The 12,685-nt window shown below is 32.9% G+C and overlaps 2 protein-coding genes across 2 annotated transcripts; both read right to left on the reverse strand.

Annotated features, from left to right (window-relative positions):
* Positions 1-5,407: 5,407 nt before the first annotated feature.
* On the reverse strand, positions 5,408-7,680 carry LOC141705656 (floral homeotic protein PMADS 2-like). The gene is made up of 7 exons (XM_074508543.1): positions 7,438-7,680; positions 7,244-7,310; positions 6,576-6,637; positions 6,396-6,495; positions 6,262-6,291; positions 6,102-6,146; positions 5,408-5,961 (listed from the first exon to the last, which is right to left on the reverse strand). Exons 1-7 carry the CDS (start codon positions 7,623-7,625, stop codon positions 5,836-5,838), a joined length of 618 nt encoding a protein of 205 aa, XP_074364644.1. The 5' UTR covers positions 7,626-7,680; the 3' UTR covers positions 5,408-5,835.
* Positions 7,681-8,865: 1,185 nt separating this feature from the next.
* LOC141705655 (agamous-like MADS-box protein MADS9) lies at positions 8,866-11,056 on the reverse strand. The gene is made up of 7 exons (XM_074508542.1): positions 10,844-11,056; positions 10,698-10,764; positions 9,800-9,861; positions 9,616-9,715; positions 9,442-9,471; positions 9,306-9,350; positions 8,866-9,214 (listed from the first exon to the last, which is right to left on the reverse strand). Exons 1-7 carry the CDS (start codon positions 11,029-11,031, stop codon positions 9,059-9,061), a joined length of 648 nt encoding a protein of 215 aa, XP_074364643.1. The 5' UTR covers positions 11,032-11,056; the 3' UTR covers positions 8,866-9,058.
* Positions 11,057-12,685: the final 1,629 nt, after the last annotated feature.

The raw sequence follows: 12,685 nt of genomic DNA on the forward strand, positions 1-12,685 counted from the left end.
TAATATTGATTTATGCTCCTTGTTGCATGGTAATAATTCGAGGTTATCTTTTATAAAAAAATATATATCTTGTTGTTTCAAAAGCATGAAGATTTGTCATTTGTGAAGTGTAGTCTCTTTTGTTTTACCATAATTGTACCTTAGGTAAGGATGATCTCACCAAGGTTATTTTGAGAATAAGGGAGTTAGTTCAGTAGAATGCCATGTATAAGTCTTGGTTTAAGTATTTAGTTGTTGTTAGTTGAGTTTGTCAAGTCAAAACCTTGGAAAATGAGAGTTATAGTTTCTGCAGAAAAATCTGTATAGCACCCTGAGGTTTAGAGTGAGTTTTGACCATGTCATTGGTGTGCACTTTGAGGCCCAAGCTACCAGAAGTTAGTATTGGGAGTATATAAAAGGTTTTAGGAGTTGGTAGGAGGTTTGCATGTCATTTGGTTAGGTGCACAAGTAGAATAACAAAATCTGTCCAGCAGGGGACAGTTTTGTTACAACTTAGAATTAGGGAGATTTGACCATGTCATAGGTAGGCCCTCATTAGGCCCAATTGGGCCTTAGTTAGAGGGAGTGTCAGAGAAGTTTTTCCAACCATAGTTCATAAGATATGAGTTAGAACCATGTGTCGCAAGTTAATTCAAGTCAGGGCATTTTCTGCCCAGAAAAACAGGGGAACCTTGGACTTTTAGCTTAGGCCCAAGAAGGCCCAAGCTAGGCCCTTGAGCCACATCAAGTTTTTGAGATGCCCTTAGGTCAGGAGAGTCTTGTGTAAAAGTTTTGAAGGAAAACTTGTAGTTTAAGAGTGTCTAATGTACTCAAGAAACCATAGTTGTCATTCTGAAATTTGCACCAGTGAGCACTTTCACTTATTACATAGTTTTAGAACACTTAGAAGTGAGTATTAGGTCGACCACCATAGTTGTAAGATAGTATAAGGTCAGTAGAGCAAAAGGCACAAGTGAGGGTCAATAGGTTTTGGATAATTTAGGAAAGGCACATCGAGTTAGGAAGCCAAAATTTGAAGATCTTGTCTAGTTTAGTGATCAATTGACTTAAGTTGTGAGTCGAGATCATCCAAGCCTAGTGTTGCATTATGGTGTTATTTGGTATTAATATACGATATGTGATTATGTGGCTACGTGTGTACAATTAAAATATAAAGGTAGATATAAATTAAGTGCATATAGGCCTAAGTGCCATCCGTGTTTAATTTCGGGTTGTAAATAGGTTGAGATGGTAAGAATATATTATAATGAGGATTATTATTATTTATGTAGGATCTCGAGACGAGGGAAAACTTGCCATAAAAGTCGAGTGAAGCTCCAGTTGCTCCTACCAGTCAGACCAGACCAGCCTATCTCAAGCCAAGTGATTCAACTTGACCTTCATATTTATTATAAACAGTTCATATTTATCGATGCAATTATCCTGAGTCATTTTGATATGTTTAAATCAAGCGTATCTCTCGCTTATCTTTGAATTACATTGAGATGCCATGAACCCTCAAGTATGTATTGCAAGTAGTTCAAAAGTCTCTTCATGATAGTTAAATGCCATGATAAAATAAAGAGTTGTTATATTACTTGATTGATCCTTTTGATTAACATGATGATGATTCCTAAGTATCGATATCTCATCCTGATACTTGAACCCCTATAGAACCTTACCTTGAACTTTGATAGACAGAAACTTACCAACCTAATTCCTCATTGATTGATACCCTCTTTCCTATCCTAAAGCTTGACAATTCTGATATATACATTCATCCTGAGCTAGAGATCATTACCTTAACACCCATAGTATTCGTGAAGCTTATCTTCTTAATGATCCAACACCTGTACCTTGACGAGAAACCATTGCTTTAAGCCCAGTTTGGCATTACCCCTTCATATTATCCATTAGTCTCACCATAAATTCCTGTCCAAGTTCTGACATATGAAAACCTTTTGGTTACCCTAATAGAGTAAAGTTTTGTGAATCATGGCCCTGAGATTTAGTACCATATTTCCCGTGTTTCGAGTTGATCTATATTCCCTTAGTAAAAATGTGTACTGTTAAAAGAGATTTTGTTACAATTCGGCATCAGCTTTTGAAATAAATAAAATATGGGTTTTCAGTCCCAAAGGGGGATAAATGTTTTCTTGAATAGTGGATCTGGACTGAGACGCGAGTCATTTCCACACTTATATTAGGCTTAAAAGTTGCCTAGGGATTCCCGTTAATGTTTTAGAACCCAGCGAGGTTCGGGATTACTTCGCGGCTGATCACCGGCTGTAATCCATAGCGTCATAAAATGATTTTGATTAAGACATGATTTTTTTTTAAATTGTTTTGATACAAGCAAAATGATGCCATCTCACATAGTTTTATCTCTCGTTATCATTAGTTATGTCTTTCCATTGGCATTCTTAAAAGTATATCTCGATTTATGTTTTGTGTTGTGTTGTTAGCACTTGTTGAGCATTCGGCTCACTTCTTGCTTTACCCTGATATTACAGCTAGCAGATATGGTTAGATTCAAGCAGACTGCTCGTAAGACCTGTGATGCTGATGCTTATGTTCGAGCACAGGTAGAATAAGTAATAATAGTTGTGTGAGGACTCGGTATTTGTATTTAGATGTAATAGTTGGTAGTGTTGGGCTGTTCCAAACCCTAAACTGTAAGATCTTGGATTTGGTTGTGTATTCTTCATTAAAATGATGTAATAGCTATATTTATTTTGTTGTTTAAGTTGGGGGTGTGACAATTACCGAATACAGAATTGATTATTAAACAACTTAATCTTAGGGTTGTCAATGTGACTTAGTCTTGTTATTGTACAGACATGTCTTGCACAATAATTACACATAACCCTTGTTCTCTCTCACTTGTTTTCCATGCTTAGTTTGGGAAGTAGCCTCAGGTTCGAATCCTCCCACACCATTTGTTTAATTTATATATATGTTTACAAGTTAATCAATGATAATACTCATTTCTATTATTATTATTATTATTATTATTATTATTATTATTATTATTATTATTATTATTACCCGCTACATAAATTTTATGTATACACCTCATGACCACCATATTTTATTTAACTCTTAGTAACGTGATTATTTGATTATTAAGTAAAATAAATGAATATATATATGGTCTTACCAGAACCTCTACTAGTGTGAGATATGAGATATAATCATATCCACTCATTTAAATAAATCATATTCATCTCTCACCATTCATTTATTATTTATTATTTTAATATTTTATCATCTTCTATCTAATTCAACTATTACCTCCGGTGATCACCATTTTCGGCCACCACCACTTCCGACGACCACTAGAAAGTCACCACCGTCAAACATAAAATCACCACCGTCAAACCAAAAATCACCACCAAAAAATGATAAATCACTGCCAGCAACCAAAAATCGCCACATCCAGCCACTATTTCTACCCATCAGATCTGACCACCAGCTACGTTAATCAACTTCAATCACCAACATAATACGGTGTAACCTTTTTAATTCATGGCAGGGTATTACACAAATTATGTCATTGTCATATTTAATCAATGTATTATTTTAATTATATTAATCTATTATAAATAATGCGATAAAAAATTTGTAAAGAATAATCTGATTTTTTATCGAAGTGGCCTGAAGGTTGATTGACAATTGATATATTGAATTGGATAAATTTTAAACTGTAAGCATAGCTCCAAATATATGTTAGATGACTCCAACTAGCCCTCCCCCTAAGAACCGCACATGCGAGTTTTTAAGTGGCGAAGGCAATGGTTAGAAATGAATATGGCATATAGGCTTCTCAATAGATCGGATATCCCATGCGATCCGGTCCGACCCGAGTCTTAAAAAGTGAATATGAATTGCATAAAAAATAAACTGATTTGACAATAATCTGATCCGATACATAAAGAAGTGGATACGAATTTTGCCTAATTAGGTCTAATAAAATTTATATGTTAAAATTTTTATATATGAACTATATTTAACTATATAAAACCAAATGTGTTAGAAACAAGTTAGCACCCTTAATATGTTTCATTATATTTATTCTTTTAAGCTGTTTATTGTATTTTCACGTTATTTTATCATGTTTAATCTCTCGTGCACACCATTATATCAACATAGTTCGATAAATCATTATATTTTTCTGGCTATAATATAATTTTTTTGCATAAAATGTAGTGTATAATTATATGAATCCGGAGGTCCAATTTGATATTTTGAAACCCTAATATATTGGATATGGATTATGATATCAAAAATCCAAATGTGATCCGCTCTGATTCCTATCCAACAAATTTAAATGAATATGAACTTATTCAAAACCGATCCAAATCAAATCCGTTGAGAGGTCTAACGCATTCAACTTGAAATATGACAATATAAAGTAACCTATTGTTTATAGGCAGTACTAGAATTTACTTAAAATGCCTATGAGGAGAACATACTAATTCAACAAAAATATTACATCTTATAATTGTTATTTAGAATTAATATAAATTTAAATTTGATGTCAATCAAGTACTATTTCATTCTTACTTAATTTACTTGAAATGTTCTGGCAAAAAAAATACTTGAAATGTTCTGACAAAAAAGTCCTTTATGTTTTATTCAGTACAACAACATATATACATGAACCTTTGTTTAAAGAAAATATACACGATTGAACTTTTAATCTCAATTAAGTTCGACTTACTAGCTACTACAAGCTAGTGCATATATTGTGAATACAATCTGCGATTAATACATATAAATTAAACAAGTGTGTGCGTGAGTAAACGAAATCAAACAGAGAAATAAATGATATAAATAGAAGAGAGATCCTCGATTCCAGTTGAAACTGTCTCCTTAAAGCTATTTCGCCTCTCACCGTGTGTGCGAGTCGATAACCTCCCAGGATAAAACGAGGTAGCGACGGCGTTACGGATAACGAGCACCTTCAGCGAGTTTGAACGGGTACGAAACTATAACAGAGAGAGAGAGGTAGGGTTTGTGTTTAGGAGGACGGCTGTATATGTTGAGTGAGTTAACCCTAAATCCTATAACGAAAATATATAGGCTTAGAGAAACGTGTGCACTACTTTTCTTATTTAATTAAAACGCGTTAAATTATAACTGTCAAATCAATTCATATTCGTATTTATAAAAATAAATACCGAATAATGAATATTTATTTAAGAGTCCAAGCCCAGTGAAAAATAGCAAAACTAGTCTGTGATTATTCGGGCCAATTTTCTGCTACATTTGTGTCCGCACGTCGCACACGCGGGCAAGCCTGAAGGTTTCGTAAGCCTCGGATTACCCCTCGAAATTTCACAATTTGCACCCCATGCGCGCGCACGTAGAAGATGGAGCAACACCTTAGTAACACTTTTAGATACTACTAAAGTGTTATTCTATATAAAGCAATGGAAACCCTTTTTTCCATTTTAATGTGGGATACAAGTTTATTTACAATATTTTCACCTTCAAGGCAACTTTAGATGATCACATCTCATTCATCCCTTAACCATTTTGAGTGTTTCAAAGTGCCTCGGAAAGCTCTCACGGAGAGAACATACTCCAAGCGTCACCCACTCAAGAACCGCTCAAAATGACTTGACAATGTGGGGCTCAATACCCACATTTTCCAACATATATACCATAGCAGTACATGGAAATTAGAAATAAAGACCCACAGATAAAGTTAAGTTGGGGTTTTCTCCATCACAAAAACAGAAAGAAGGAACATAAAGCTAACATAGTAAATTTAAATAAGATGATATCATGAGCCATCCACGAGTTAAGTTGAAGAGAGGACTTGTAGTGCATGCATGGTGTATGAATGAATTACATCCTCTCATGTAAATTTGGTTGATTGGGCTGCACACGGAATGCAAAGGGCATCTGCTGTTGTTGGTATTCTCTCACATTACTGTCCATTGCTGCAACCGCCATTCCCATCTCTTGTTGTTGCTGTAATTAACAACTAAACTACTTTAATTTCCAAACTATCCTCACATTAATATATACAAAAGACTAAGTGTACAAAATTAATTCCCAAAATACTAATTTCTGCATATATTCGGCATTCGGTATGCATGTATTCTTCTTACCAGCAGGTACCTGAGGCGCTTATTTTCATCCTCCAAGTCCTGATCCTGATTGAATATTGGTTTATTAAACATATTTTAGTTTCAGGACAAGCAAATTTCTAGATACAATTAAAGCATAAATTGAACTTGCAATAACATAAGTTTTTGATCATGTACATACACGTTGAGCAATCTTGTCGAATTCCTCCATCTAAAAATGTCATAAGAAGATCAATTAATCAAACATTATAATAGCTACGATTACAAAGAATAACTCTAGCTTGTTAATACTTGTAAATGTTTTAAAAGACTTGCCTTCCAGTTTCTAACTCTCCTAAGGCCAGTATCAAGAGTAGCTTCGAGGGAAGCCAGTTCTGGTAAGTGCAGAGATGTAACATCTTCCCCATTCAAGTGCCTAGACAATCAAGTTTAAATAGTAACGCCCAAACATATATTAACAGCTAAACAACATCATTAGTGCAGAATTCTAATTACCTCAGCCTAATCTGCATGCTCTTATTTTCATTGTCGATTCTTTCGATTTCTTTAGAAAGTTCCTAATTTTATCCGCACAAACAACAAAGAGTTAGTTAAATACGAATCTAGAATGTGTTATAGATCATACAGATTTAAAATTACACATACAAATCCATTCAAAATATTACCAAAACACAAATTTATATCTGTAACGGAAGGCATTTTAGAGAGCTATTTTCTGCTCAGATCTGTAACGTGAACTAAAATTTTCAAGTTTTTTGATTAATAGCACTTTAATATCTATAATTAATTTTAAAAACTTTACCAGAAGATATAAAAACAATGAGGAAAATATACTGACATATTGCTACTAGCATGTACTATCAGATCTGTTCATTCTCTACGAGAAAGGGAGGAAGGGAGGGAGGGAGGGGGAGAGAGAGAGAGAGAGAGAGAGAGAGAGAGAGAGAGAGAGAGAGAGAGATCTTTGAAGAGAACATATATATAAGTGCAAATCCTAGGTAGCTAAATGTGGATCTGTTTATAGAAATTTGTGTTTGAAGTTACATGACATATTTTAAGCAACAAATGATTATCATTTTACAAAAGGAGAAGCCCAATATATGGCAGATGCTTTAACCAACTAAGGAAAGAAACTGGAAAAGAGAGACAGAGAAGCAACCAACCTCATGCTTTGCATCCCACAGCTTTGTTCTGGATATGTCCTGGTAGCTTTGCAGCTGCGAAGCTAAACTGCAACAATCAAGAAACTTTCATTTTCTTTAATAACCCTAAAAATACCAAAACCCACAAAATATATATTTCTTTCATCCAGTAACATGATCTATATATTACATGAAAAACATTATATAGTACATACGTGGTGTCAGGGCTGCAGAACTCAAACATCTTGTTAGAACCATTGACGATAACAACAGAGACTTTAGCGTCACAAAGAACATTGATCTCTTTAGCCTTCTTAAAAAGACCTTGTCTTCTCTTTGAATATGTCACATGCCTGTTTGTTGAATTCTCAATCCTCTTTATCTCAATCTTACCTCTCCCCATCTTTCTGATCTCTCCCTCTCTCTCTCTCTCTCAGGCTTCTCTTTAGTTTATAGACTTCTCTTTGCTAGAATAATGTATATAGGGGAGAAGAAAGAGAATAAAGTAAAGAAGATAATAATGATGAAAAGCTAAGTTACAGAGTGGAGTTTCTAATAATAGTTTGAAAACAAGAAACTTTCAAAGAGTTAAAAAGGAAGGACTCATTTCTAGGTATTTGACAAAGTCAAACTATTCCACTGTTTAATCTGTTGTTTTCTTTTGTGCTTTACTACTTCGTTTCACCCTCTTAACCCTATAGCTAGCTAGTTTCACCTCATTATCCTCGAGTTCAAGTTTTGTTTCATAGCTTAATCATATTTTGTTTCATCTTTTTATCCTTGGGTTTCTTACCTTCTTCATCTTTGGTCACTGAATTTAAGGTTTTTATTGTGAGATGTGACAAACATCATGAACCTATACATACTACAAAAGTAGCTACTTTAACTATCTAGGGCGTATCTCATTGATAAAACAGATGTAGTTTTTGTGTTAGAAATTTAAGGCATTGCTGTAATAATTAGGACCATGAATTTTGTGATGGTCTTGTCTAGGGTTTTTGGTGATGTTACTAACAAGTGGTACAAAGATCAGATCCTAACCGTCAAATCAGAAATCTGATATATATTGTGTTCACAAGATAATGTAATGTCTTGTGCAAGAGTCAAAATGTGACAAGAAGTGTCCAATCCCCAACTAAGAATTAAATTAGTAGTTACGTTTTTTTACTTTCTGAAACCACCTTCTAATTTTATTTGTTTTGTCCCTCCTGTTTCATTTTTCTAGTAATGATTTGTCATGTCAAACATTGAACCCCTTAGAACCTATCAGAATCTTTACAATATTAAATACTTTCTACTGTATATCATTCTTTAATATAATCAATCCTTACATAAAACTCAAATGTTATAACAATAAATCGTGTCTATTACATTAGAATTAAAACTGCTGGTTAAAGAGGTAAGATCTACTGAACTTTTGAGTGCAGAATATCTATATAACTCTAACTTTGGCCTCACTTGAATCCTTACGTTACATCTGTAGCTAGCTAGTTATAACTTCCGCATGAGTAAATTCTGATTAGTGAAAAACGATGTTTCTTTTGTAACAATATATAAGTTTGAAAAACATGATATGAGGAACTAGCTATTTGGCTTTTTTGCAACCGTTTTTAGACCTGGAACTAGCTACATATCTATATAACTGATAGAGAACCAGCTGAGATGATATATCTCTTACTTTATATTGATAATTAATATGACAGCACAGCAGATAAATGATTAATTAAACGCAATACAGAAGCAAGTTTGCCTCATCATGAGATTTAGGTACTTAATTATATGTATTAACTTGCAGTCTTGGACTTGCTTCTCTGATTATTTTAATCAAGGCAAATTTTAGTCGAGAAGCATCTGGTTATGAAGATTAGGCTGATTTGGCTGCAAGCGGAAGGCAAAGGGCATCTGAGCTTCATACTGATCATTCACTTTGAGATGATTAAATCCATTTTCAATGTCTCGCACTTTACCTGCCATAGCTTCCATCTGCTGTTCCTGCATATCAAACATAACCGAATATCATGTGAATATTTATGAACACCAATACTTCATGCGTGCAGTAGACTCAGTTTAATTATGAACATACATAGACATAACGTAGATGCATATTCTCCTCCTCCAGACGTTGCCCCTGCACAAAATTCATCAAAGCATTAATTTACAGGTATCTCATCAAGAATCGTGAACCATTTAAATTTAATCGTCGAGCCGATTGTGCTTACATCTTTCTGCATCCTTTTATACGACTCCCTCTGAAAATAGGAAGAAGGAAGGCAAATTAACAAATTTACAAACAATAGTGTATCAATTCATGCATATTTGTATATAACAAATGTGTGAACATGAGTCAAAAAAATTGTAAAATCATATTTGCTTAACTAATTATAGAATTATACCCTTTTTTCACCAATACTTATCAGCCCATTCTCCAGATCATTTTCGATAGTCATGAGTTCTTTGATGTTCAAGGAAGTAATGTCTTCAGCATTCAAGTGCCTTGCAGATGATAAGTTAATTAGTGTTAGATGTCGTCTTTAAATAAATATATACTGATGATAAGAATTATAAGCAGCTTTGTACCTGAGATCAAGCTGCATTTTCTCATTCTCTTCCTTAATTCTTTTAATTTCATTGCTGAGAGCCTGTAACGTACCATTTCAAATTTCAATACTATTTAGCAATTTAATTATGAGCATGAAATAATTAAAAAACAACTAAAGAAATTTAAAATAGTTTTATATCAGGAAGAAAAAAACATTTACTATTAGGCCATCAAAAATTTGATGATAAAGTACATTACAAAAAATATGACAACCCGGGGTAAGAAGACAGATCCATGTAATTAAAACAATGTATCAATATTGTTTCTTGACAATGGATATGCCTACCAACTACAGTAATAAAAATAATTAGCTAGAGAACTAGATTGTATCTTTGTTTTCATTTCACTCTTTTATGCTAAAAATCTATAAGTACTATAAATATTCATTACATGGGATACATTTAGTTAAAGTTGAACTACAGATGCTTGCAAGAAAATGGAAGAGATGGAGCTTTACTGGTACCAGATCTGTAAGATGGATGGATGTAACGTAACATATGCATATACTTTTTCACATGTACTTTAACACTACACTAAATTTACTAAAACTAAAGTGTGAGACATAAAAACCTTCATCCTATTTGTAGATCTGTTTCATAGATCTCATGCTATCAAGAAATCATGTCAAGAAATATTGGATAAAAGGGTACAATCCATATATCATACATCAAGAAAGATAGAAAGAGATTTCTATTTATACACATACATATATAAATAGGTTTAGGGAGAGAGAGGGAGAGAGAGGAGAGAGAGAGAGAGAGAGAGAGAGAGGGAGAGAGAGAGAGAGAGAGAGAGAGAGAGAGAGGGGAGAGAGAGAGAGAGAGAGAGAGAGAGAGAGAGAGAGAGAGAGAGAGAGAGAGGTCATGTCCAAAATACCTCATGTTCAGGATTCCACAATCTCTGTCCAGAGTGCTGGTGGTACCGATCTAACATTTCAGTTATGCTACATGTCCAAAAAAATGAAAAAGATTAAACAAAGTGCATAGATTAAAAAAACATGAGTGTGATGTATATGTGTATACTTTGTGGAAGGGCTGCAATATTCATAGAGCTTAGTAGGAGAAGCAAAGATAACAACAGAAACAGCTGCATCACATAGAACAGTAATCTCCTTAGCTTTCTTGATCAACCCTTTCCTTCTCTTGGAATAAGTTACCTGCCTGTTGTTTGTGTTTTCTATTCTTTTGATTTCTATCTTCCCTCTCCCCATCTTTTCTCGGGTTGGTTGGGTTTCAGATTCTTGAGATAAGAGAGGAGATAAAGAGAGAACTATTATTGTGTATAGAATGAAGAGAAAATTAATTACAAGTAGCATTTTCTATTATAGGTTAAAGTAAATTGAGCTTTCGGACTAGTTCAGAAATGATGAGTTGTTTTAGGGCTTTGGTTTTACCTGTTAACCTTACTTTGGACCGTCTTTGTTTACACGAATTTAAATTCTTCCAAATATATAGACCACACACTAAAAAGTTACCCATGCCAATTGTTTTAAATTTCAAAAATTTCACTGGGTGTGTAGATATTCTAATTACAAATGTTCTTTTTTGTATCGACTATATAATTTTTTATTTTATTGAATTCTGTCGAAATGGATACATTTAGTAGATGTGACTTTTATCAATAAAATGGAATATTATATTTTTTTTTGGCCCTAAAATATTATAGATAAATTAGACGAATTCAAGTAATCAGAAACTAAACTTGTTGAACTGAAATTTTTGTTATTTAAAGGCTTATTTTATCATCTTGTGTACATTATAAAAGAAGTTAGATCAATGATGAAACTTTTAAGAGCTAAAAATATCAATTTTAAAAATACAAAAATATATTTCATTTGTCTTAACCATTTTTCTTATACTTTTCTTTTTAATATATTCCTTCCAATTTTTCACATTTCAAAATTTTTAAAAAATAATAAAATTTTTATAATATAAAAAATAACTCTTCCACTACTTACCTTCACTATACTCACTTTATACTCACTTTATACATGAAATATTAATCGGTCCAATTACTTTACTCACTTTTTTAATTTTTTATTATTTTTTTTAACCTGACCGTTCAAATTAAATATAAACAAATGGCCGAGGAGGGAGTAGATCTCTCATGTTTTATCAGAATAGATGAAAATGATTATTCAAAATTCTACCCTACCTAGTACCAAGTATTTGACTGCCAAGGCTTGACGTGACTTACCAGTTAACACTGAATACATGACTTATTTGAATGTGTAAATAGTAATAATAATAGGTTTAAAAGCTGAAAACTTGTGAAGCTATTATTTTGCCAGCAATAGAGTTTTATGGATGCCAAAATCTGGTGCTATTTTTGTTTCCGAACTTTAAAATAATCTTGAGCTGCTTGGCGGGTGTGTACTTATTTGGTTTAAATTAGAGAGGGAAAGAAACAGGAGCGCTCAAATGATAATTACTACATATCAGGACATTGATAACGAAATTTACAAAGGAAACCATGTGCGCGCAACAAATTTAATATTACGTCGTAATATTCTATTGTAAGTTTATTATTTTATTCTTAAAATTAAAACCAATCGAATTCAAAAAGAGAAAATCAGTACAATGAAAAACAAAAAAAAAAATCCTTCTTTTAATTATAAGTGAAGTCTTTGGTAATATTTTCATTATATTTACTACCTTATAACTCGTGTAATGCACGGTTTTTAATTATTATTTTTAATTTTTTTAGTATACACGTAATTTATGATGTTGCATTATTGTTTTTAGATAATTTGTTATAATATTATAGCAATATATATATATATAAATATTGAGAAATATACGGATGTAGATTTAAATTATTGTGGCTATATATAGTAAAATATCTAATCATATTTCATCTTCACC

Source organism: Apium graveolens, unplaced genomic scaffold (assembly GCF_009905375.1).
Source record: "Apium graveolens cultivar Ventura unplaced genomic scaffold, ASM990537v1 ctg9200, whole genome shotgun sequence".
NCBI lineage: Eukaryota > Viridiplantae > Streptophyta > Magnoliopsida > Apiales > Apiaceae > Apium > Apium graveolens.